At 43.8% G+C, this 27,850-nt stretch overlaps 1 protein-coding gene across 1 annotated transcript in view; it reads right to left on the bottom strand.

Annotated features, from left to right (window-relative positions):
• The window catches only part of LOC134585330 (phospholipid scramblase 2-like), a 35,727-nt gene extending 18,187 nt beyond the window's left edge, over window positions 1–17,540 (bottom strand). Inside the window, exons 1-4 of the mRNA XM_063440740.1 lie at window positions 17,496–17,540; window positions 12,175–12,217; window positions 11,181–11,401; window positions 9,319–9,480 (exon numbers count right to left, since the gene is read on the bottom strand). Coding sequence (XP_063296810.1) covers window positions 9,319–9,480; window positions 11,181–11,401; window positions 12,175–12,217; window positions 17,496–17,540 — 471 coding nt within the window. The remainder of the gene's footprint in view (window positions 1–9,318; window positions 9,481–11,180; window positions 11,402–12,174; window positions 12,218–17,495) is intronic.
• Between the last annotated feature and the right edge of the window lie 10,310 nt (window positions 17,541–27,850).

Raw genomic sequence — 27,850 nt, 5'->3', positions numbered from 1 at the left:
AGGCATAGTGGCTGTAAACACAAAACATGGTGTTAAACATATCTTTCGGTCAGTTCGCTTGGTTAATGTTGCGCCAAGCAGGTAGTGTCCGTCAGCTTGAGGTTTAGCCTTTTGTGTCTGGTGTCCTTTTCGGCGGTCAGTCGATCCCTATCGGCGGCAGGGTTGGTGTTGGATGGAGGGATAGTCCGCAGCCCTTGTACGGTCGGTAGGTCCTGTCCTCCAACCCTGGGCGGTACAGAGAGCCAGCCCCTGTGTTCCACTGACCTGGAGACATTGTGGAGCCAAGTCTTTCCCCTGCCTGGGGTAGCTGTGATATCTGATCGGAGGTGTTCGCCTTCTGTGGGGGCCTTCCAGCCTGTGTGGCGGTGTGTGGAGGCTAGGCCTCAGAGAGCTCTCAGCCCCGGTAGGGTGGTCGCATAGCGAGTCGTCGCTTGTGGCTCCAGTTTCTCCCGAGGGAGTCCGATCTGGCCCTTGTTTTGCGGGTAAGGTGGGTGGGCTGTGGTGCGGTCCTGCAGTTTGCGCCAAAAGGCTTGAAGGATGTCATCCAGCCGCTGCAGTATGCTTGGAATGGTGCTGTGTGGGGTTTGCTCTGGTGGCCCTGGGCCCCCTGTGCTGGATTGGCGTTCGTCCGCCATTTTGGAATGTCGCAGTAGCTTGGGAGCGATCGGTATACAGGGTATACCCCTGGGATGGGAGTCGCTTTGGTTTGCTTGGTGCCACGTATAAGCTGGGGTGGACCGGGATAACCACCACCGGTCCCGAGGGAGTGGAACACGGCAGACCCGGGGCACCTCTGCTGACTCCTGAGGTAGGTATGTCCTGGTTACAGGCTTTTATGTCCTGGCTGGCTGGTGTGCGGTTAATCAGGCTTGGTGAGTAGATTGAGCTCGGAGCTCATACGAGGCACATCTAGCCGCCTTGATGTCCAGGCCCCGCCCCCAAACATTTTATCTTTATATGCATTCTTTCACAGATAATAAATATATCACTTCTATATTAATACAGACATCAGTGTGTTGTGTATTTTTGTATTGCAGTAATCACTTCATATACAATATAGCTGGTACTTGATGCTAACGTGCAGTTACAAACGGTTGCATACACTGCCCTATTCATTAAAGGGACACTGCAGCTGATTGAAGTGGTCTAGGTGCAGTGTACCTATTGCATTTAGAGCTGCAATGTTAAACATGTTTACATTGCAGCTCTAAGACTGCCCACAGTGGCTGTCTACCAGATAGCCACCAGAGGGCTTCCTGAATCAAAATGGACCTTTGGCCCGGTATCTGATGGTGGACATCCTCACGCTCTGCGTGAGGATATCCAGCGTCAGATTTTTCCCCCCATAGGAAAGCAGTGATTTAGTGCTTTGGTATGGTGAGGTATAATGCGCACGCGTTATTTGCTGTACATGCGCATTAGCGCCAACTCATTGCGGGCCGTTGTCCCTCGACGCTGGGAAAAGGTAGGTAAATAAATGTTTTTTAACACTTTATTCACCGGGGAGGAGGGGCGTAAGGGACGGGGGAGGCAGAGGAAGCTATGGTGCCAGGAATAAATTTGTATTCCTGGCACTATAGTGTGCCTTTAACCCCTTAAGGACCAAACTTCTGGAATTCAAGGGAATCATGACATGTCACACATGTCATGTGTCCTTAACCCCTTAAGGACACAGCTTCAGAAGCTTGACTTACGCTTAATGACACAAGCAATTTTTGCATTTTCTTGCTGTTTGCGTTCAACTGCAATTTGCATCTCTCTCATTTATTGCACCGACACATATTATATACTGTTTTTTAAAGGACAGAAAGGGCTTTAATTTGATATAAGATATATATATATAAATGCTTACTTATTATAAAAAAATACAGAAAAATGCAAAAAAAATGAAAAATATTGGTTTTTTTTTACAGTTTTTGCAATCATAATGTGTGCATAATTAGTGCAGGTTAAGGAAAGTAATTAAAAATAAATTCATTTATTTGTTCTGATTTACAAAATATATAATGTGTCTGGGATTTTAAGTTTTTTTTGGTAGTTACAGGTCACAAAGCACAAGGAGTAAAATAAAATTTTAATGTGGAGCGATTTTAGAATTTGGTATGTTTGTCTTGTAAGCCTAATAGCCATAAAAGAAAACAAAATTGCCACACAAAAGTATATATTTATATAAAGTAGACATCACAGGCTATTTACCTAAGGTTGTTTTGACACTTTCTACTTAGCCATTTTACCGCCAACCTCTGCTAAATATTGAAGTAAAATTGTGTTTTTTGGGGGTTTTCGCACACAAACGTATAACAAAGAACTTCTCATGTGTATTTTGTAAAGTTGGTGTGTGCTATTCCTGTACAAAGTTTTATTATATGTTCAGTTACTGCTGAGTACAACGGTACCCCCATTGTATGTCTTTGGCACTATTTTGTGAAGCTACAGTGCCATATAGGAGACCTGTCCTTTTCAGTATTCACAGTCGAATTTTGAGAGACGGATTTAATGAGCCTATGCTTCCATTTGGGGTATTATAACAGTTTGACTGTTCAAAAACCCCCACAAAGGCCTACCATTTGTAAAAGTAGACACTCCAGGGTATCTCATAAGGTGCATATTGTGCCTTAACATGCCCCCATTTTTTTACCATTACATGCCAAAGTAGGTGGTAAAAAATAATTTTGTGCATTTTTTACATACGGATTGCATTTTTGCTGGGCATTTTGTATATTTCATATATGCCACTAAGTTCAAACCCCCCAAATTATGCTCAGCTAAGTCTTCTGAGTAAAAGGACACCCCCATTGTATGTCTAAGGCACTATTTCGTGAAGCTACAGTGCCATACAGGAGACCTGTCCTTTTCAGTATTCACAGTAGAATTTTGAGAGACGGATTTAATGAGCCTATGCTTCCATTTGGGGTATTATAACAGTTTGACTGTTCAAAAAAAAAACACAAAGGCCTACCATTTGTAAAAGTAGACACTCCAGGGTATATCATAAGGTGCATATTGTGCCTTAGCATGCCCCCATTTTTTCACCAATATATGCCAAAGTATGTGGTAAAAAATAATTTTGTGCATTTTTTGACATACGGATTGCATTTTTGCTGGGCATTTTGTATATTTCATATGTGCCACTAAGTTCAAAACCTCCAAATTATGCTCAGCTAAGTCTTCTGAGTAAAAAGACATCCCCAATGAATGTCTTTGGCACTATTTTGTGAAGCTACAGTGGCATATTGGAGACCAAGCCATATCAGTTTTTACAGAACTTTGAATTTTGACGCTGGGCCTATGTGCAATTTCCAAGCATCTTCGCAGGTTTTAAATTCAAACTACCCCACAAAGGCCTACCATTTCTTAAAGTAGACACCCCATGGTATTTCAAAAGGCATATTTTGAACCTTAGCGTGGGATCATTTTTCCGCTAGCTTGTACCAGGTGTAGTGGTCATAAGCGTTTTTTCTGCCTTTTTTGACACACAAAGTGAGTTTGCACAGTATATTTTGCAAACCTTATGTGTGCTACGACTGTATAATACTTCATATGTTGCTCAGCTATGTCAGCTGAGTACAAAAATACCCCCGTATGTACCTTTGCCAGGTATATGTGGACATCAGAGGGGCACATTTGGGACATAGTCATTCCAGTTTTTTTAAAACTTTTAATTTTTACGCTGTGCCCATGTCCCATTTTAGAGTATTTTACCAGGCTATATAATTCAAACTACCCCACAAAGGCCTACCATTTCTTAAAGTAGACACCCCATGGTATTTCAAAAGGCATATTTTGAACCTTAGCGTGGGATCATTTTTCCGCTAGCTTGTACCAGGTGTAGTGGTCATAAGCGTTTTTTCTGCCTTTTTGACACACAAAGTGAGTTTGCACAGTATATTTTGCAAACCTTATGTGTGCTACGACTGTATAATACTTCATATGTTGCTCAGCTATGTCAGCTGAGTACAAAAATACCCCCGTATGTACCTTTGCTAGGTATATGTGGACATCAGAGGGGCACATTTGGGACATAGTCATTCCAGTTTTTTTCAAACTTTAAATTTTTACGCTGTGCCCATGTCCCATTTTAGAGTATTTTACCAGGCTATATAATTCAAACTACCCCACAAAGGCATACCATTTCTTAAAGAAGACATCCCAGGGTATTTCAAAAGGCATATTTTGAACCTTAGCGTGGGATCATTTATCCGCTAGCTTGTACCAGGTGTAGTGGTAATAAGCGTTTTTTCTGCCTTTTTGACACACAAAGTGAGTTTGCACAGTATATTTTGCAAACCTTATGTGTACCACCACTCTATAATACTTTATATGTTGCTCAGCTATGTCGGCTGAGTACAAAAATACCCCTGTATGTACCTTTGCCAGGTATATGTGGACATCGGAGGGGCACATTTGGGACACAGCCATTCCATTTTTTTTCAAACTTTAAATTTTTACGCTGTGCCCATGTCCCATTTTAGAGTATTTTACCAGGCTATATAATCCAAATACCCCATAAAGCCATACCATTTCTTAAAGAAGACATCCCAGGGTATTTCAAAAGGCATTTTTTTTTTTTAATTCTTTATTTTGTTGTGCAGTGAATTCCATACAAGTTTGTCATGCCCCAACAGCAATTGACAAAGAGACATGGTACATGGTTTACACATAGTAAGGCATTGATAAAAACTTTTGCACATTTTTAAAAAAAGGTATTGACAAGTTAATGAACATGCTTAGTAAAACGGTCTAGATCTATATTGTGGTGTTTGCTGTCAGAGTGTGTAAATCTATCTAGACTTTGAGGTGAATGAGAAAGTATGTCACAACAGCTCCAACCAGTACAGTAAAATAGGCAGGATATATGATGAGCCTGGCATTAATAAAGATTGCACATTTTCATATATAGGGGTTGCAGGTGGGGTATAGTATCTTAACAATAATAATAAGTGTCAGTAGGTAGTTAAACAAGTTTGTGTGGTATTCAAGCTATATTAACTGACAATCATCACTAGTACTGTGTGTTTTATGAGTGTGTATGTCTGCAGGTTGGCTACAAGCTATGCCGTGATTGAGGGTGTGTGACTGGTGTGAGTTATATGTCATCATTTAAGTATTAAGAAAATACCATGAGGATGCCTAACAATGAAACACTTAAACACATGAAAACAATTGAACAATTAGGAACATTCACGCTTTGAGGGTTGTTGGAAATAACGGTCACTTAAGTGGGCCAGGTAGCGTAAATAGTCCAGGTGTGGATCGGTACAAATCAGTCCGTGAGAGAAGAGCGGGACGGTAACTGAAATGTCCAGGCTGCTTACTAGTGGTCGATCACCCCCATCCCTCGTCTTGGTACCTGGCTTCTTCGAGGTATGAGAGTCTCAATGGCCCTGATCTTGGTGTGTTGTCTTTCCCATACTTGCGTCGGGCTCCGGTTCCTGCCGGTTTGGTTGTGTGCAGCTCCTCCGCTGGCTCGGTGCGGTGCATTGCAGGCTTGCGCTTGAAGCCTCATCCCCTGGAGGTGCGCCGGGAGGCTCACTCTTGCTATTTTCAGCCCGGGGTAGCGGTGCTGAATTTTAGTGGCTTTTGGGCTTCTGTAAGTGCCCGAGGGTCGGTTGCGTCGCCTCCGCTGGTGAAGAGTGTGTGGCGTGGAGGTTGCATGTTTAGCAGGTCGGTGAGTGGCGGACGGCGACTTCGCCCTTTGCAGTGAGCTGTCGTCCCGTTCCCTCTCCTCTCGTTGCTCTTGCCTGACTGCGAGTTTGCGCCAGAAATTGGCGAAGATTTCGTCCAGGCGCTTCATGGAAGTCGCAAGGCTGCCTTCACATGGCGCATCCGCCATTTTGGGACGGCTGATTTGAAAGGCCTCAGCTTACTAGGGCTTCTGCGGGATTACATAGGTCCCCTCTTTTCGATGGACAGTCGATTATTTACCGGGATGTCCCTCACCGGCAGGGTGGGGAACGGGAATTCCGATTGCTTCTCCTTGTCAGGCAGAGTATCAGCAAGGAGAACGGCCGTTTCTCACCAGCTGTCTCCACCGTTTTTTCTCGGAGATGCGTCGAGGTAAAATCACCATTCGATCGGTAATATGCCGTAGATTGTGGCTCAGGGTGTCCTCAGTAGGATTTGTCAGATTTGCTTGGATATTGAGTCAGTTTATCAGCTTTTTCGTATAGTTTAGCCAGGAGCTCACTTCATGTGCGGCCGCTCAGAATGGCGGTTAGGCCCCGCCCCTCAAAAGGCATATTTTGAACCTTAGCGTGGGATAATTTTTCCGCTAGCTTGTACCAGGTGTAGTGGTAATGAGCATTATTAAATAAATTTTTTTTAACTTTTTAAAACTGTTTTTACTTTTTAAAACTATTTTTTAAACTTTTGTTTTGCTTATTAATTTTTTTAAAGTTTCCTAAACTTTCGTAAAACTTTTTTTTACAGATATAACATTTTTCAAAGCTTTTTCTTTTACCGTTAACCCCTAACTAGCAGTAAGCAGCACTAACAGTAAATTCCCCATTTTCCCATAACTCCCACCCACCCCAGCTAGCAAAATATTTAATTATACAATATTTAAATTAGTTAATTAAATAAATTTAACCCCTGAGGGTTAACAAATAAATAAAAGTTAATCGTCAGGGGTTAAAAAAAAAAAATTATATCACAGTATAATACTGTGATCTGTATTTTGATCACTGTAGGCAGTGATAGACTGGCAGGGAAGGGGTTAATTTTTATTTGGACTGGGTAAAGGGTTTATTTTTTTTAATTTTTTACATAAACGTTATTAAAACTTTTTTTAACTTAATTTTTTAACTTTTTAAAGCTTATTTTAAAACTTTTTTTAACGTTAACCCCTAGTTAGCCTAACACTAATTCCCCCAATTCTCACTAACTTCCACCCTCCCCAGCTAGCTAAATTTATAATTTTAAAATATTTAAATTAATTAATAAAATAAATTTAACCCCTGAGGGTTAAAAAAAAAAAAAAAAGAATTAACCCTCAGGGGTTAAAAAAAAAACAGATCATATTAAAATTTAATCCCTGCCAATTGATCACTGTAGTCAGTGATCAATTGGCAGGGAAGGGGTTAATTTTTTATTAATATGGGTAAAGGGGGGTGGGATTTTAATTTAACTTTTTTTTTTACACACCAGGGGGCAGGATCACTGAAGATCCGTCTCCCTGCACTTCACACTGAACCCGGAAGTGCAGGGAGGCGGAGGTGAGTATACAGAGCACATGTGCCCGCTCTGACATGCTGTCAGAGCGGGCACATGTGCTGGGATAGCCCGATCCGGTGCTCCCGGTCTGCCTCTAATGCAGAGGCAGACCGGAGCACCATTAACCCAACGATCGCCGCGATTGCGGCGATCTGGGGTTAATTTTACCGCGTGACGGACGAGGTCCGTCATCCGTCGTTAAGGGTATCCCCTGGATGACGGACCTCGTCCGTCACCCGTCCTGAAGGGGTTAAGGGGTTAAAGGTACTCTTACAAACACGTTTAAAGGAAAACTGCCACTTCCCCAGATGTTTAATATTCTGTTTACTTAACACCTTATATTTAGTAAATATGTTTTTCTGAGGTCGGAAATTTAAAATTAAATGAACACTCCAATCACCAAAACTACTATAGTCAGTGCTTTGACTTCTTACCTGGGGTCTGCTGCGTACTGCTTTCTGCCTGAATGACAGCCAAAGCTTTGAGCTATGTCCAGTGGTGTAGGGCTTAGCTCATTTATAGTGATTAGTCAGAGTTGGCTGTGCGGTTTAGCTCAGGGGAGTTAACAGGAGCTCTTTGCAGGTGTTTCCAACTCTCATGTAGGGATGTGCATGGGCAAAAAATTCGGTTCAGAAATTCGGGTAAGTAAAAAAATGTGTCTGCTTCAGAAATTTGGACCAATGGCATTTGGTTCGGTTCGGCACTTCCGAACTACCAAACTTCAGCAATTCGGAACTTCGGACATTCGTAAGCAGGAGAATGTCTGGTAAGTGGTTGTGGTGGCAGTCCGGGCACTGGGAACCCTATCAATGTGTAATTGGTTGTTCTGGCAGTCTGGGGACTGGGAGCCCTTCAGATGTTTAAGTGGTTGTGGTGGCAATCCTGGCACTGGGAGCCCTATAGATGTGTAAGTGGTTGTGGTGGCAATGCTGGCACTGGGAGTTTGTCACGTATTCCGCACATAAAAATGTGATTAATGGCATTTACTGTTCTGCAAATCGGAACCTGGTAACTGCCTTTGGGGTCAAAGGCCGGTTACAACTAATCAGATCCACTGACGGGGTATTTAGGCCCAGTTCTCCTCTTGCTCAGTGCCCTGTCGTGGTTTCCCTTGTGGTTGTCCGAGAGCGCGTTATTGATTCTGTTTTTTCTGGTTATTTGACTTTGGCATTGATTATGACTTCCCTGATTTCTGGCATCCCTGACCCCTGGCTTTTCCTTATCGTTGTGTCTCTTTCTGTGTCCCTTAACCTCGGCTATTCCTGACTATTACTTGGTACGTTAGTCCGGCCATTCTAAGGTCCGGTATACGTTACCTGTCAGTCCTCTGTGTTACACAATTCTACGTGCTGGATCATAATCCTGACAGAGCTCTACAGATGTGTAAGTGGTTGTGGTTTCAGTCCTGGCACTGGGAGCTCCCTGCCCATAATGGGCAGATTGCTACCACAACCACTTACACATCTGTAGGGCTCCCAGTGCCAGGACTACCACCACTACCACTTTCACATCTGTAGGGCTCCCAGTGCCAGGAATTAGCTTATTGGTCAAGATTCCTGTCATCATTCATGTAATTTTCCCTCCTTCTCTCTTGTTTTGCCACTTTTCAGAAATCCGAAGCACTTTGGCAATTCGGACCAATGTAATTCGGTTCGGCACTTCAGACATTAGTAAGCATTCTAAACTAATTGCACATGTCTACTCTCAAGACCAGAAAGAAAAATGCAGGGAGCGGCACTGACAGACAGTTTGGAAGTCAAACCATGAATTCATGCAGAGGTGTTTCTTCTTCTCTCTTCTAAATTCACAATGTGCACAGAGTAGGAATATTTTTGATAACGAGCACATTGTGCCGAACCCTCAATATTAATAAGTGATTTCAACTCATGTAAAAAGGTTGTCATTCATTCAGTTAGCATCTAATTACAAAAAAAGTAATACACTATATATAACTGCAATGCAAAAATGCACTTTTACGTGGACCAATTTCACATAGGAAACCATATATAATAGCAGCATACGCAGAAATTTACTTTTTTTGAGTGCATAAGGTAGAGTGGATTAGTAACATTCTAAATAACATTATTCAGATTAATTTACTATTACCTCAAAATTAACATCTGAACAACAGTTACAGGGCATAAATGGTCCACTGATTTTTAAGACCTCTTCTTCTCTCTCATTTAGGATAGAAAATTTTGGCAGACAAGCATCCCAATTTTGTTTGACGTAACCAATTGTGACTCCTGGTGGTGCCTGCACTTCAAGCTGTAGTAAAAGAAAATCAAAGAAGAGATGAAATACTTTTGTAAATACATGTTCATATTTTTTTCTCTTAAACCTTTATTAATACCAATCGGTAAAAATATATATTGTTCATAAATTGCCATAACATTTTGTTCATTGGCCAAAAATGACATATTCTCTATTTCTTTGTGAAATATTGAGAACCTGGATGGCTGAATAAAACATGGTATATGTTTTTCTTTACAATAAAGTGTCAGCGCTATGGTGGAAAAACCCTAATTGCACAATCCAGGTAATCCACATGTAATCTATGAAGCAGAATAGCAATGTATGCACCTATAAAATTAGTAAAAAATAAATTACTTCAAACAAATCAGCAACATATATGTCACAGCACATACTCCTTAAAAAAATAAATCATATACTGTAATGTCCAAGAGTCCTTAGGTAGTTTGTAGGGGGGTGATATTGCCACACATGTTGGATCTACAATCTTTGAATTGACAGCTTGCAACAGTGTTCACCGTACCTTAAAAAAAATACAACGAGATCCACATAGTGTAACACTGTGTTTATTACGGAAAATTAAAAAAAACCTCTCCCCCAAAAGGAACCCTTACATTAACGTATTGTGGTACTTGTTTCCAAGAGACCACGAGTTTAGCATTGGTGTACAGTAGTTGGTGAGACTTTACTGCCCAGGTCCTCCTGTCATACCCGGTTCTGGCTGAAATGTAAAAACGAAGAACGATTAACTAATCCCGGAAGGATGCCGGAGCTGGAAGCCGCTACTCTCCTGCCAAGCTGAACAGTTCTGATGCCGCTCGCGCACCATGTGCTGTACTGCCCCTGGAAGCATTTCCAGTAGCCATATTTGGAGTGGCCAGTGGAGGTATCCCAAGGCTGTAATGTAAACAATGCCTTTTCTCTGAAAAAACTGTGTTTACTGCAAAACGCCTAAATTCTACTCACCAGAACAAATATAATAAGCTGTAGTTGTTCTGGTGTCTCTAGAGTCCCTTTAAATTACAAATTATGTTCTATGTGGCAACAATAAAACTAGTGGACAAATAGTTAAAATAAAAAAAAAATCTAGGCAGCGTCAGGTTAACCATGTGGCAACTCACCAGTGCTTGAAGGCAAGCCATCACATTAAAATGTAAATAAAAAGCCTATGAGAGTCAATATGACCTTCATATTACTTTAAGGGAGGTTGAACAACTACCTTATGCCCTCTCTCATGGGTGGGAGCATGTCTAGTAAACAGTGAACAGCTAGCTGCTGCTCACTGTTATTAAATCAAGGGCATGTGCAGCTAGCAATGGCCCTAACTCATGGGGATGGGGTGTGTCAAATACTGCGAGGGAAATCTGGCACTAGTCTTCCTTGTGTGCCTACCCATGGGCATTGGGTGGAGGTGTAAATCTAGCATTGGTGGGTGGGCAGGTTAATTATTAGTCTTCTATATTCTTAAATCCCCTCAAGGAGCTTGCAACACCAGGGAGGCAGCAGCATGCGCACAGCAGGCAAGTTTTCAAACGGTTCTTAAATAGTTTGATTACTTGCTCTGAGAGGGTGCCATGGCACTCCTGGCACCATAACCACTACAACAAGCTATCATGGATATGGTGCTTGGAGTGTTCCTATAAGTTGGACTTTAAGCCACAAAAGCTTGTGTATATAATGTATGAATTTTAGCAAATTGCAAAGTACATACTTACTTTCTGCAGGAAACAAGGTATAAAACAGTAGGAACATCTTAATGGTCTGAGTAATTTTATGACTTCACGACCTGTATTGTCAACAATAGTTATGACAAAGGGGCGGGAAGGTCCACAGAACATACGGAGGCAGCAATTGCTTTGTTCTGCAGCAAAGTACACTCTCTGACCCACAGAGTTTTTTACTTCATATTTATTATTAATTTCAATCCCAAGTAGGGCTGGAAATGAGAAGAGAATAGAGAAAAAAATAAAATAAGATTTGTGCACGCTAGTAAGTAATATTTGATATGCTCTACACACAAATTAAGATTCAAATCTGGTGGAGGATCCATTCATATTAAGATACAAATTAATAGGTGTTCACTTAGTGGCTACTACCACTTACCATACAACAAGAAAGTCTTGTTGACTAGGGGCATAGACATTCACATGAAATATATATATATTTTTTTTTACAAAGATGACACTGACAGTAGGAACCTCTATACCCTCTCCCCCTCCTTAATGCAAATGACCAACAACTCCCAGAATTATTTAAATGCATTAGATGGCCAGAAAATCACAACATTCTCAGATCCAGCGGGACAGTCCTGATTTCTGGGTGAAGTTCAAAGGATTATTTGCAAAGTACTGAATCCTCCTATGTCTTTTGTATTCCTATAATTGATTGTTGAACTGCAGTAGCTGTTATACAGTGTGTATCACTGAATGCACTCACTCCTACTCCTGAAAGGCACTTCCTGTATGTGGAGCTTGAACAAAAAGTTTTACCCCCTCTAAAACCTATCAAGTATAGGAGGATACAGAAGGCACTGAGCAAAGATACTGGTACTTATTGTTCAACCCTTATCTACATAACAGCCCAATAAATCTCCAAAAAAGCACACTATATGGGATGAAAACAGACACCCCCTAGAGGACATGTGCCTGTAGGCAGGAGCCTACTCTGGGAATCCAGCCCTGAGTAGGTAGAGAAGAAAAACATGCATACCTTCCAACAGTTCCACTTGTTGGTGAACTAGAACCTGATCGATCTAAATAAATAAAAAATTTAAAATTAGCAAAGTATGCCTTCTACTTAACAAGGAATAGAGTCGTGCTAAACAAACTAAGAACACTAGGATTGGAGGCAGCACACCTGATAATATGGGAATCTCTCCAACCCCCAAGAAAGAAGAACAAGGTCAAACAACAATATGCAGGTAGCGCCAAGAAAAATACTCCAAACACAATAGTATATAATAATAGAATAAAAGCAATAGGAGCAATAAAAATCACACAGGATCCACAATAAAACTTGAAAGAATAAAAAATACCAAATGGTACGGCACAGTCTCAAGTGGTGAGAAAGCCTTAAGGGGAGAAACGTGTTGTGGTTTTTATGCTGTTGTTAAATAAAGTATTTTGGCTACCTCACTACCTGTCTTTTAGCAATATTTTTTTTACAAAAAAACGTATTATTTATTTTTATACTTTTACCCAACATCTGGACCCATTACCTACTGCGGACAACCAACCAAATAAATCTATACCACCCAGGCTTGATACATAGAGCGGTTAGTCTTCTCTATTGTAAGTGTATTTTTATTTTCCTTATTGATACGTACCTATCTATATAGAGAGCACCATTGGCTGCTTTTTTTGTCATTCCATATGATCTACCTTATGGTAATCCAGTTGTGATTTACTATCATTCTACTGTGTACCAAAACCAGAGGGATATCCTGAAAGTGGGGATTGCATAAAACTGCATGCTGTTTTACCTAGAGCTGGTTATAGCTCTACCATATGTGAGTTGAGGAAATAGCTAAAATTACAATGAAGGGGGAAGTTATCATCATGGGTGACTTTAATCTTCCTGATGTGAATAGGAAAACCAAAATAGCTGCTTGTGCCAGGAGCACACATATTCTAAACTCCCTACTGGGATTGTCTCTAAAACAAGTCGTTAAGGAGCCAACTCGTAAGGAGGCCATACTAGATTTAGTGTTAACAAATGGAGATTTGGTATCAGATATTACTGTAGGTGAAAGTTTAGGATCCAGTGATCATCAGTCAGTGTGGGTTATTAGACAGTGCAGTTAGAACAGTGACTGAGTCACACCACACAAAAACAAAAGTTTTAGACTTTAGAAAAACAAACTTTTCTAAAATTGGAATATTTGTAAAGGAGTCATTATCAGACTGGAGCAATGTAAATGGAGTCCAGTAGAAATTGGATTATTTAAAAGTTGCACTGCTGAAGGCAACATAAAATTGCATTAGGCTTGTCAGTAAAAGGAGACAATTCAAGAAACCACTGTGGTACTCCGCAGATGTAGCCAAAATAGTTAAAAACAAATAGTTAGCATTTAGTAATTATAAAAAAAAAAAAAACAGAGTGAGGAAGACAGAATGATCTATAAGATTAGGCAGAAAGAGGCTAAGCAAGTTATAAGAGCTTCCAAATCACACACACAAGAGAAAATAGCACAGTCAGTATATAAATGAGAAAAGGAAAGTAAAACAAGGATTAGTTAGATTAAAAACAAAAGAAGGAAGGTATGTAGAAGAGGATAAAGGTCTAGCTGACTGCCTCAATGAATATTTCTGTTCAGTATTTACAGATGAAAATTAAGGACAGGGGCCTAAGTTTGGAAAAAGGACAAATGAGTCATTTGTTACATGTGAGTTTACAGAGGAAGAGGTTCTATTTCAACTGTCAAAAGTAAAGACAAATAAGTCAATGGGACCTGATGGAATACACCCAAAGTTATTAAAGGACCACTATAGGCACCCAGACCACTTCAGCTTAATGAAGTAGTCTGGGTGCCAGGTCCACCTAGGATTAACCCTTTCTGCTGTAAACATAGCAGTTTCAGAGAAACTGCTATGTTAACTTTAGGGTTAATCCAGCCTCTAGTGGCTGTCTCATTGACAGCCGCTAGAGGCGCTTCCGCGCTTCTCACTGTGATTTTCACAGTGAGAAGACGCCAGCATCCATAGGAAAGCATTCTGAATTGCCGCGCATGTGCATTCAGCCGATGACGGGGAAAGGAGGAGGAGAGTCTCCAGCACCGAGGGAGCCCGGCACTGGAGAAAGGCCCGGCGGGAGTGGGACCCTGAGGGTGGGGGCACCCTCAGGGCACTATAATGCTAGGAAAACAAGTATGTTTTCCTGGCACTATAGTGGTCCTTTAAGAGAGCTTAGTGGTGTACTAGCAAAACCATTAACAGATTTATTTAACCAATCATTGTTAATATGAGTAGTCCCAGAAGATTGGAAGTTAGCAAATGTTGTGCCCATTCACAAGAAAGGTAGTAGGGAGGAGTCAGGCAACTATAGGCCAGTAAGCCTTACTTCAGTAGTGGGGAAAGTAATGGAAACCATGTTAAAGGATCGGATTGTTGAACATCTAAAAATACATGGATTTCAAGATCAGAGACAACATGGGTTTACTTCAGGGAGATCATGCCAAACTAATCTTATTTTTTTTTGATTGGGTAACTAAAATAATAGATCAGGGTGGTGCAGTAGACATTGCTTACCTAGATTTCAGTAAGGCTTTTGACACTGTTACACATAGAACTGCAATCTTTAAGTTTGGATTCCAATATTGTAAGGCAGAGGCTGAGTGACAGGCAACAGAGGGTTGTAGTCAATGGAATATATTCGAAGCATTGGCTTGTCACCAGTGGGGTACCTCAGGGATCTGTACTTGGACCAATTCTCTTTAATGTTTTTTTAGTGATATTGTAGAAGGTCTTGATGGTAAGGTATGTCTTTTTGCTGATGTTACTAAGATATGTAACAGGGTTGATGTTCCAGGAGGGATAAGCCAAATGGCAAATGATTTAGGTAAACTAGAAAAATGGTCAGAGTTATGGCAACTGACATTTAATGTGGCTAAGTGCAAGATAATGCATCTTGGATGTAAAAACCCAAGGGCAGAGTACAGAATATTTGATAGAGTCCAATTCTCAACATCTGAGGAAAGGGATTTAGGGGTGATTATTTCTGATGACTTAAAGGTAGGCAGACAATGTAATAGAGCAGCAGGAAATGCTAGCAGAATGCTTGGTTTGTATAGGGAGAGGTATTAGCAGTAGAAAGAGGGAAGAGCTCATGCCATTGTACAGAACACTGGTGAGACCTCACTTGGAGTATTGTGCGCAGTACTGGAGACCGTATCTCCAGAAGGATATTGATACTTTAGAGAGAGTTCAGAGAAGGGCTACTAAACTGGTTCATGGATTGCAGGATAAAACTTTCAAGGAAAGGTTAAAGGAACTTAACATGTATAGCTTGGAGGAAAGATGAGACGGGGGATATGATAGAAACATTTAAATACATAAAGGGAATCAACACGGTAAAGGAGGCGACTATATTTAAAAGAAGAAAAACTACCACAACAAGAGGACATACTCTTAAATTAGAGGGGCAAAGGTTTAAAAAACATATCCGGAATTTTTATTTTATTGATTTACTGAGAGGGAGTGGATGCATGGAATAGGCTTCCAGCAGAAGTGGTAGAGGTTAGCACAGTAAACGTGTTTCAGCATGCGTGGGATATGCATAAGGCTATCCTAACTATAAGATAAGGCCAGGGACTAATGAAAGTATTTAAAAAAAATTGGGCAGAGTAGATGGGCTGAATGGTTCTTATCCGCCGTCACATTCTATGTTTCTATGTTGACATCTTATCTAAGTGTCGTTTGTCCTACTACGTATTACCATATTGCACTATTGGTTTGCCTATGTTTTTGCTTCTATTTAATATACTGCTATTAAGCAAAGCTACCAAAAAAGTCCCATACCAGCACTAGAAGATCTATTGCCACCTTTGAGACTGTGCTGTACCATTTGGCATTTTATATTCTTTTACGTTTTATTGTGGACTCTTTTATCCGGTGTGTTTTTTATTTCTCTTATTATTATATACTATTATGTTTGGAGTATTTTTCTTGGCGCAACCTGTATATTGTTGTTTGACTTATTCCTTCTACTTACATTAAACAAGTTATATAACTTTGGATATAGGACCAATATTACAAGTTTAGAAATTTCATCATCTACACAAATTAAAATGTATTCATAAAATTACAAAGTTTGCACTGTTTTCAAACCTCACATCACTAAAATTCTACAGATTTCTAAAAAGTAAAAACTTTTACTAGTGGGATTAAATGTAATTTGAAGCAAATGATTTGCTCTCTTTGCAATCTTAAGGAATCAACTAGATTGTTTGGGATGTAAACATATTAGTAGGCCACTTCCGTAAATGAATAAGCAAACAAACTACTAGGAATCCGAAAAGGACACCTGGATGACTAGTTGGAATACTCCAACACTCCAAGCACCATAACCACTACAGTGTGCAGGGCCTGGTTACCATGGCAACACTCTGCGCAGCACGCACACCACGCTCGTGGGAGTTAGAGAGAGGGAAGAGCTGTAATGTACTGCTGCAGTCTGCTGGGTCCCCTCTGCAAATACAGGGAGCTGGGAACCCCACAGTTAATTACTTTTAGCCAATGAGCTAAGCACATTGGCTTAGTTCAGGCAGAGTTCCCACTCTCTGAAAAGCAGACATTTACTATCAGAGGACCCAGTATGCCACACTGTAGTTGTTATAGTGCATTCTTTTAAAGGTCCTCCGTGTGGCCTAGAGTCAGTTGGTAAGGATCACTCCTGTATAATTTCCTTACAGGATCAAGTGGAGGGTAGGAGAAACCAGAGAAGAGGAGTAAAATATACAATATGTTTTTTCAATCCAACTTTTATAAATGTGAGTACTGTGTTAAGGATTGAACTTGATGCATTTGAGTATTTCTTCAAATTTGTTACTATGTAAATTTAGCTATCAATGTAGATATAGAAAATATAATTTTACCAACTTCAAACTGGTGTAAAATGAAATATATTGCAAAATAAGCTTGAGCTATAGGTTTACTTAAAAACATCATTATTTTTAGAGATAGATAGGTTTACAATATAAACAATTTATTACACAGAAAGCTCTATAGTGCATTTATAACAAAATCTTGAAGACACCTGTGATCAGATGCTACAATTTCTTCCTGACAATAACTTAGACTTTGGGGAGCCTTGAGTTTTATTGCAACAAAAACAAAGAATATGAGAACTCTGAGAATGGGAAAAACAGCGCAGGTCTCATAAAAAGTATCATAGTTGCCAACTATCCCATTTTTGCAGGGACAGTCCTGGCAAGTTGGAGTCTGTCCTGGGTAAATCACCCTCCCGGGACAGTCCCAGCAACTTGCTGTCCATGTGCTTTTATTATGTTTCCTCGGACTGTAACAGCCTGTTACAGTCCGAGGGAATTCAGGAGAGAACTGCTGGGGCTGTACAGACATGCTGGGGGCTGTAGAGAGTTGCTGGGGGCTGGAGTGGCTGCATTAAGGTTGCTAGGGCTGGAGGGAGCACTGACAGTCTCCCTTCCGATTTCCCAGCAGCTGCTCCTGCTCTGCCTCGCGGACGCAGGCTCCGCCCCCACAACACAAGATCCGCCCCCATATTGTAACTCTGCCTCCCGCACGAAAGCTCCGTCCCTGCTAAGCAGCAGACCTTGCTGCAGAAGGAAGAGGACCAAGATGGATACCTGACCTCCCAACAACAGCCTTCAGTGCCAGGTAGGCCTTAAATACTCTACTTAAATAGCCTTGTGTGTGTGTGTGTGTGTGTGTATCTCTGTATCTGTATGTGTCTGCTAGTGAGAAAGCTTGTGTGTCTGCTAGTGAGAAAGCTTGTGTGTGTGTGTGTGTGTGAGCTTGTCTGTAGTGAGCTTGTGTGTGTGTGTGTGTCAATGACCAGGCCAGCAGAGGAGACCTGCTTTCTTGCTGTGGGCCCTCTTGAGCCAGTGAGAAGATCAAATATCCCAAAGGCCCTTCGTTAGTGACAGGGAGGGCTGGAGGACCTGGGAGGCAGGGCACTCCTCCCGCGAGCATGCTGTATGGAGCCTTGCCATGTGTTACCATGACAATGCTCCGACACAGCATGCTGCATGCGGGATTAGTGAAGAGAGTCTGCAGCCAGAGGAGTTCACCACAACCACTGGACCACCAGGGCAGCCCACCCTTAACACACACACAGCACCAATGACACAAAGCACCCCTCACACACAGCACCTCTGACACACACTCAGCATCCCCTCACACCCACACACAGCACCCCTCATGCACACACACTGCAGTGCTCACACAGCACCCGTTACACACTGCACCCCTCTCACACATACAGCACCCTTCAAACACTACACCCCTTACACATAAACACAGGGCCCATCACACACACAGCACCCCTCACACACATACACTGTACCCCTCACTGCAGTCTGTGTGTATTCAGTAGTCTGGGTATATTCAGCAGTCTGTGTGTGTGTGTATAGAGCAGCCTGTGTATGTTCAGCAGTCTGTGTGCATTCAGCAGTCTGTATGTATTCAGCAGTCTGTATGTATTCAGCAGTCTGTGTGTGTGTGTATTCAGCAGTATGCGTGTGTGTATTCAACTGTCTGTGTGTGTGTATTCAGCAGCCTGTGTGCATTCAACAGCCTGTGTGTGTATTTAGTAGTCTCTGTGTGTTTTTGTGTGTGTATTCAGTGTACTGTGTGTAAGTACTCAGCAGTCTGTATGTGTGTACTCAGCAGTGGGTATGTGTGTGTCAGTAAGCTTGTATTTAGTGAGCTTGTGTGTGTCAGTGAGCCTCTATTTAGTCAACTTGTGTGTGTCAGTGAGCTTGTCTGTAGTAAACTTGTGTGTGTCACTGAGCTTGTCTGTAGTGAGCCTTGTGTGCAGGGATGGACTGACAGCCTTCTGGGCCCTCGGACAAAATTAGATCCAGGGCCCTTCGAAGACAAAATATTAAAGGAGCACTATAGTGCCAGGAAAACAAACTTGTTTTTCTGGCACTATAGGGTCATTATGTCTCCCCCCACCCTCAGGGCCCCCCTGCCGCTGGGCTGAAGGGGTTAAAACCCTTTCAGCCACTTACCTTTCTCCTGCGCCGGGCTCCCTCGGCTCTGGTGAATTCTCCTTCCTCTGCCGACGTCAGATTCGAATGCGCATTCGCGTCAAGAGACGCACACGCATTCAAACCGCCCATAGGAAAGCATTACTAAATGCTTTCCTATGGATGTCCAGCTTGTCTTCTCGCTGTGAGAATCGCGGAAGCGCCTCTAGCGGCTGTCAGTGAGACCGCCACTAGAAGCTGGATTAACCCTTAGTGAAACATAGCAGTTTCTCTGAAACTGCTATGTTTTCAGCTGCAGGGTTAAAACTAGAGGGACCTGGCACCCAGACCACTTCATTGAGCTGAAGTGGTCTGGGTGCCTATAGTGGTCCTTTAAAGCGGCACTGTCATGCCGAACTTACCTTTCCTCAATCTCTTCCTCTTCTCCCCCTCTCTCAGGATCTGTTATTCTTTTCTTCCATTCTTCTTTAGTTTTCTTTAAAATCATAAGACAAAGTAGGGACTCTGACTTATGGAGGATTCCTCCGCTTGACCAGCTCTGACCAGCGGAGGAGCAAAGTGTGCTTAATTTCCGCTGGTAAGACCAATTTTCCCATGATCCCTAGCTTTCCTCCCAATTCCCACAATGCTTCCTGTCAGTATTGCCGAAAGTCCTGTCACTTAGACAGAACGCCGGCAAAACTGCCGAATTGCATCCTAACAGAATGAGCACTGTTTTTCCATTGGTGTTAGGATGCAATTCGGTACTTTGTTCGGATCGGAATTTCATTCTAATGAATGAAACTCCGATCCTATTCATTGCTGTGGCTGCATCTTGCAGCCGCTTAGTAGATAACTCCCTAATTCCCACGGTATCAGGGAGCTATCTACTAAAAGGCTGAAAGACCTGAATTGGTCTTGAAGCCAAATGTACTAATACTAAGTAAAGATTACTTAGTATTAGTAAATAATATGCCCCTACTCGCTATACCGCGAGTAGGGGCATGTCTAGTAAGCAGTGAGCAGCCTGTGGCTGCTCACTGTAAAAACAAAAACAAAAAAACACCTAATAACCCCCCCCCCCCCCTGCGCGGGGGTTAAAGATGGGGGGGACCTACTGTCCTCCCCCCTGGCCCCCACCCCTGCGCGGTGGGTGGGGGCCCTAATAAAATAATAAGGGGGGGGACCTACTGTCCTCCCCCCTGGCCCCCACCCCTGCGCTGTGGGTGGGGGTCCTAATAAAATAATAAGGGGGGGGACCTACTGTCCTCCCCCCCTGGCCCCCACCCCTGCGCTGTGGGTGGGGGCCCTAATAAAATAATAAGGGGGGGGACCTACTGTCCTCCCCCCCCTGGCCCCCACCCCTGCGCTGTGGGTGGGGGCCCTAATAAAATAATAAGGGGGGGGGACCTACTGTCCTCCCCCCCTGCGCTGTGGGTGGGGGCCCTAATAAAATAATAAGGGGGGACCTACTGTCCTCCCCCCCTGGCCCCCACCCCTGCGCTGTGGGTGGGGGCCCTAATAAAATAATAAGGGGGGGGACCTACTGTCCTCCCCCCCTGGCCCCCACCCCTGCGCTGTGGGTGGGGGCCCTAATAAAATAATAAGGGGGGGGGACCTACTGTCCTCCCCCCCTGGCCCCCACCCCTGCGCTGTGGGTGGGGGCCTTAATAAAATAATAAGGGGGGGACCTACTGTCCTCCCCCCCTGGCCCCCACCCCTGCGCTGTGGGTGGGGGCCCTAATAAAATAATAAGGGGGGGGGACCTACTGTCCTCCCCCCCTGGCCCCCACCCCTGCGCTGTGGGTGGGGGCCCTAATAAAATAATAAGGGGGGGGGACCTACTGTCCTCCCCCCCCTGGCCCCCACCCCTGAGCGGTGGGTGGGGGCCCTAAATGAACCCCCCCCCCATCAAGGTGACTAGGGGTCCCAAGCCCCTAGTCACCCCCCCCCCACCCAAAACATTCTATCCCCTACCTACCCCCCTCACCCTAAAAATAGTGAGGGGGGAATAAAATAACTAACCTGTAAAAAAAAAAAAAATTAAACTTACCATTTGACGTCTTCTTTTTTCTAAATTCTTCTTTCTTCAGCCCCCAAAAAAGCCAAATAAAAATCCATCATACCCGTCGCACTTTAAAAAAAAACAAAAAAAAAAACGAGCGCAAAAAAAAAATTAATCCATGTTCACCAATGGAGGGCACGCCGCGTACTGAGCTCCGCAGGGCGGATCAAGGCTTATATAGCCTTGCCCCGCCCTGCAATTAGGCTTAGAACACACTGATTGGTTGGTTTAAGCCAATCAGAGTGCTCTGTGTCATTTTACACAGCGTGGGAAAATTCAAAAGAACTTTCCCACGCTGTGTAAAATTCAGATCACTGTGATTGGATGGTTTTCAAGCCATCCAATCACAGTGCTCTGTGTCATTTTACAAGCGTGGGAAAATTCCAAAGAACTTTCCCACGCTTGTAAAATGACACAGAGCACTGTGATAGGATGGATTTCAAGCCATCCAATAACAGTGCTCTGTGTCATTTTACAAGCGTGGGAAAATTCCAAAGAACTTTCCCAAGCTTGTAAAATTACACAGAGCACTGTGATTGGATGGCTTGAAAACCATCCTATCACAGTGCTCTGTGTCATTTTACAAGCGTGGGAAAGTTCTTTGGAATTTTCCCACGCTTGTAAAATGACACAGAGCACTCTGATTGGCTAAAACCAACCAATCAGTGTGTTCTAAGCCTAATTGCAGGGCGGGGCAAGGCTATATAAGCCTTGACCCGCCCTGCGGAGCTCAGTACGCGGCGTGCCCTCCATGGGTGAACATGGATTAATTTTTTTTTTTGCGCTCGTTTTTTTTTTTTTTTTTTTTTTAAAGTGCGACGGGTATGATGGATTTTTATTTGGCCTTTTTGGGGGCTGAAGAAAGAAGAATTTAGAAAAAAGAAGACGTCAAATGGTAAGTTTAATTATTTTTTTTACAGGTTAGTTATTTTATTCCCCCCTCACTATTTTTAGGGTGAGGGGGGTAGGTAGGGGTTAGAATGTTTTGGGGTGGGGGGGTGACTAGGGGCTTGGGACCCCTAGTCACCTTGATGGGGGGGGGGGTTCATTTAGGGCCCCCACCCACCGCTCAGGGGTGGGGGCCAGGGGGGAGGACAGTAGGTCCCCCCCCTTATTATTTTATTAGGGCCCCCACCCACCGCGCAGGGGTGGGGGCCAGGGGGGAGGACAGTAGGTCCCCCCCCTATCTTTATTTAGGGCCCCCACCCACCGCGCAGGGGTGGGGGCCAGGGGGGAGGACAGTAGGTCCCCCCCTTATTATTTTATTAGGGCCCCCACGCACCGCGCAGGGGTGGGGGCCAGGGAGGGGAGGACAGTAGGTCCCCCCCCCTTATTATTTTATTAGGGCCCCCACCCACCGCGCAGGGGTGGGGGCCGGGGGGGAGGACAGTAGGTCCCCCCCCTATTGTTTTATTAGGGCCCCCACCCACCGCGCAGGGGTGGGGGCCGGACAGTAGGCCCCCCCCTTATTGTTTTATTAGGGCCCCCACCCACCGCGCAGGGGTGGGGGCCGGGGGGAGGACAGTAGGTCCCCCCCCTTATTGTTTTATTAGGGCCCCCACACACCGCGCAGGGGTGGGGGCCGGGGGGGAGGACAGTAGGTTCCCCCCCCCTTATTATTTTATTAGTGCCCCCACCCACCGCACAGGGGTGGGGGCCAGGGGGGAGGACAGTAGGTCCCCCCCCTTATTACCATTTATGTTTTTACAGTGAGCAGCCACAGGCTGCTCACTGTTTAGTGGACATGCCCCTACTCGCGGTATAGCGAGTAGGGGCATTGGGGAGATTTTAATCTCCCTTGTGCTATTATGGGGGTCATATTGACCCCCATAGAGTGAGGGGGGGACCTGGGGGGCTTATGAAGTGGTGGGGAGCACAGCTCCCCACCGCTTCTGTCTTTACATATTACAAGGAGGGAGCTGCACGTCGGTAGCTCCCTCCTTGTAATAAACTGAACGAACAAACGAACACTGATACTCAGTGTTAGTTTGTTCGTCTGATTTTTTCTATTCATTCATTCGTCTGTCTGATGAATGAATGAATAGATGAAATTCCCGTTCGCATGTCCAGATGTTTCACTGGGCATGTGCGGGAATCTCACAGTCTGTCTAGTGTGGGTAGATGACGTGTCCCACAGGGACTTCACCTACCCACACAAAGATGGCGGCGCCCTGAATAAAGATCGGGGCAGAAGATACAGATTTAAAAATAGGTAATCTGGGGGGCTTAGGGGCATTTGGGGGTGACTAGGGGGTCAATTGGATGTAGTGGAGGCGGGAGGGGGGTTAAAAAAAAAACGGGATTCGGCATGACAGTGCCGCTTTAAGGACTAAGTAAATGGTAAAAATAATTTTAAAGTAAGTAGTCAAACCGTTTGAGAACAGTTTGACAACTTACCTGGGGTCTGCTGGGACATGAGGCTGTAGTAGGGCATAGGAGCAGTGGTGTGTGTGTGAAAGGTTCAGTGTGTATGGGTGGGGTGGGGGGTGTAGTGAGTGAATGTGTAGGGTGTGTGGGGCAATGTATGTGTGTGTGTGTGTTGGCAGTGCATGTGTGTGTGGGGCAATGTGTGTATGGGGGCAGTGTGTGAATATATGGGTGGGCAGTGTGTGCAGTGTGTGTGTATATATGGGTGTGCAGTGTATGTGTATATATGGGTGGGCAGTGTGTGTGTGTGTGTGTGTGTGTGTATATGGGTGGGCAGTGTGTGTGTGTGTGTGTGTATATGGGTGGGCAGTGTGTGTGTGTGTGTGTATATGGGTGGGCAGTGTGTGTGTGTGTGTGTATATGGGTGGGCAGTGTGTGTGTGTGTGTATATGGGTGGGCAGTGTGTGTGTGTGTGTGTATATGGGTGGGCAGTGTGTGTGTGTGTGTGTATATATATATATATACATATATACATATATATATATGGGTGGGCAGTGTATGCAGTGTGTGTGTGTGTGTGTATATATGAGTGGGCAGTGTGTGTGTGTAAATATGGGTGGGCAGTGTGTGCATCGTGTGTATATATAGGTGGGCAGTGTGTGTGTGTGTGTGTATATATGGGTGGGCAGTGTGTGTGTGTGTGTGTGTATCTATGGGTGGGCAGTGTGTGTGTGTGTGTGTGTGTGTGTGTGTCTATGGGTGGGCAGTGTGTGTGTGTGTGTATATCTATGGGTGGGCAGTGTATGCAGTGTGTGCGTATATATGGATGGGGGCAGTGTGTGCATATATGGGTGGGATATGTATATGTATGGGTGTGCAGTGTATGTGTGTGGGGGGCCGTGTGTGCAGTGTGTGTGCATATATATGGGTGTATCTATGTGGGCAGTGTATGTATATGGGTGGGCAGTGTATGTATATGGGTGGGCAGTGTGTATGTGTGTATATATATATATATGTGTGGGCAGTGTATGTATATGGTTGGGCAGTGTATATATATGGGTGGGCAGTGTGTGTGTATATGGGGGGGCAGTGTGTGTGTATATGGGGGGCAGTGTGTGTATGTGGGGGGGGGCACTGTGTGTGTATGGGGGGGGCAGTGTGTGTATGGGGAGGCACTGTGTGTATGGGGAGGGCAGTGTATGTATGTATGGGCCTGCTTACCTGTACAATGTGATGTTTTCTCCCTCCATCTTCCTCCAGCAGCAGTGGGGCAGACAGGCTCCTTCTCACCCTCTATCCATGCTGTCAGTGTGCTCCGTGTGAGAGGGAAGCAGGGGGTGTGATGTCACTTCCTGCCCCGCCTCCCATCCTCACACTGAGCGCTGCAGAGAGGAGACCTGGCAGTAAGAGGTAAGCTGCCAGGTCTCTCACTGGATGGGGGGGGGAGGTTATTAGCAGATTGATGTGTTGCAGGGGCCCTTCGAGTCATTATGGGCCCCTGCAACCTTCTTACAGCACTTTTTTTTTTGCATAACTTCTGCTGTGGAGATCTCCACAGCAGAAGCATGGCTGTGCTGCCGGGCCCCTGACAGACTCGGGCCCTCGGTCAGTGACCGATCTGCCCGACCTGTCAGTCCGCCCCTGCTTGTGTGTCTATACTAGTGGGTTTGTCTGTAGTAAGCTTGTGTGTAAGTCGGAGTTTTGTCTGTCAGTAAGCCTATTTGTGTGTATCAATGAGTTTGTGTTTTGTGTCAGTGAACTTGTCTGTCTTTGAGCTTGTGTATCAGAGAGCTTGTGTGCTTACTGTATACCTGTATACTGTATCAGTAAAGAGAGAATTGCATGGAATTGAGATAGGAATTTCAAACTTTAGGTCCCTGTAATTTACCCTTTATTGAGTAGACCCTGTAATCTGATAAGTAGGCGGAGATTAATTATGTGGGTTGGACAAAGTGGGCGGAGCTTTGCGGCAGTGGATGTGGTACATTTTTAAGGTAGTTAATTGATAGCTGTGCTACAAAGTGTCCCTGGAATTTTTTGTCAAATGTTGGCAATTATGATGTATGAGAAACTATTCCATTTGCATATCAGACTGATCCTGTCTATAATGGAAGTCCAGACCCAAAATACTGGCAAGTTCCCTCTGCAGCAACCCTGGAAAATAGTTTTGGCCTTATCAGCGTGGTGTAACTGATATCCTTCTAGATACAGTAAGCACCGGTTCTACTCCTGGAATACTCTTTTAACTTAGGGCCTAAGAAAATCCATTGCAACAAAAACAGAGAAAATTTTGAGAAGGGACAAAAGCTCAGGTCTCAAAATGTTGAGCTTTAATTTGGGAAACCAAGATACCTGGGTAAGGTACTCCAAACCTGCTGGACAGTTGAGAATAGCAGGAGGTACCGGCATCAAAGTTGATAAAGGTACACCAGGTTGATTCTGGACAGGAGGTATTGCTCCATAACCTCCACCATAGGGTTGTTGATCAGGAAGACCTTAAGAAAAATGATAATACATTTTAGGGCAAGCTGGATTATAAGTAGAAAAACACAACAATGCTTGTAATATGCAAGATACCAAAAGTGACAGGATGAGATGCTTTCATAAAATCATGACTTCTATCCATATTTTCCAACTTTACCAAAATAGTTGGAGATTTTTTGGAAATGTTTGCTTTAAAATAATTATTTTCTTCATTAGACATGCTGCCAGTCACTTGTAAACATACTCTGGTCTTATACCATGTTGAAAAACCTAGTTTCTCACCCTTCTATATGTCTGGATAGCACTTGTTGAATATCTAACTTGTTTATGTCTAATTGGTGTAACAGTTACACTTAAGCCATTTTAGTTTTGAAACTGTACCCTTTTGTTGTTGTCCCTCCCTTCCTAGTTTGGTGGTTTATGGGGCTTGTGCTGTTGAGGTAATACTTCCATGTTCTGACGTTTTTTCCTTTCTCTTTCAGAGACGACAGGTCACTAGGACGGCAGTGCCGGAGAAGATCGTTGTCGCAGCCTTGGCAGTGGCTTGCTCGTATGTGGTGATAGCCTAACGGAGGCTTGGTGAAAGGTTTTGAGCCGGAAGAGGAGCTCTCAGACAAAATGGGGGCTGGACAGATGGTTCTGTCACAGCAGTTGGATCGGCAGTGCCGGAGGAGATCGTTGTCGCAGCATTGGAGGTAGCTTGCTCCTGGGGATGGTCTAGGCTTCACAATGAGGATGTGGTGATAGCCTAATGAAGGCTTGGTGCGAGGTATTGAGCCGGAAAAGGGGCTCTTAGCCTAAATGGGGGCTGGGCAGACGGTTCTGTTCCAGCGGTTGGATCGGTTCCAACGCGGGGATCCCTGGGAGCAAGCTGGTGCTGGAAAAGCTAAATTGTTAATGGTTAATTATGCAAATTACAGTCTGGAAGTTATTTGGGGTTATGTTAACCCTGTGCTAAAAAACGTTGTCATTGCCTAATGTTGTTATAAGGTTCACTATATATTTAATGTTAATTGGAGGCAATGACTCTTAATAAAAAAAATGACTGTGGCCTTTTCTACCCACTACGTCTGTGCCTTGTAGCTTGATCTACACAGCCTGGTAGTTGAGGCAACAACTGTCATGAAAACCAAATGACATTCTGCATTGCAAGTGTCATATGATCAAGAGCAACTAAAGATGTTCAGAACTATTTTTAGGAAAACAGTGGCTAACAGTGAATGTAGGTATGTGAAAGTAAAAGCAATGTGTGAACAGGTATGGAGGGAGTAAGAGAGTACATAGGGAATAAAAGAAGTGCCAGACCACAGATATTCTGCACAGTATAAGCATACAAATGCACAATGTAACTCAGAACTAGCATATCTCGTTTTATGCAGAAGATGCATAAGCTATTTGCGTGTAAAACCAGACTTTAAAATCCATATAGCTTGATGTAGTTGTTCTGATGTGTATAGAATGTCCCTGCATGTTTTTTAAAGAGGAAAGGCACTGTTTACATGACTGCCCAAGAACAACCCTAGTGCTGTTACTCAAACGGTCACTAGAGGTGCTTCTTGGGGGTAGTGCTGCACAAAGATCATCAAGTTAGATAAACTCAGCCAAGGAGGCAGAGTGGGGGCAGAGCTGGAATACAGGTAAGTAAACTCACCTTTTAAGGGCAAGAGTGGGGCCTAAATAGTGCCAAAGATCTCTATTCCATCAATTAAACCATTTATTCCATAGGATAAACACTACCCTGGACACCTGAGACATTTTGGACAATGCTGTGTGGGAACTGTTTTTGGAAGGATATTTTCTAT

Source organism: Pelobates fuscus, chromosome 2 (genome assembly GCF_036172605.1).
Source record: "Pelobates fuscus isolate aPelFus1 chromosome 2, aPelFus1.pri, whole genome shotgun sequence".
NCBI classification, from domain to species: Eukaryota; Metazoa; Chordata; class Amphibia; order Anura; family Pelobatidae; genus Pelobates; species Pelobates fuscus.
This window is presented reverse-complemented; position numbering and strand designations above follow the sequence as displayed.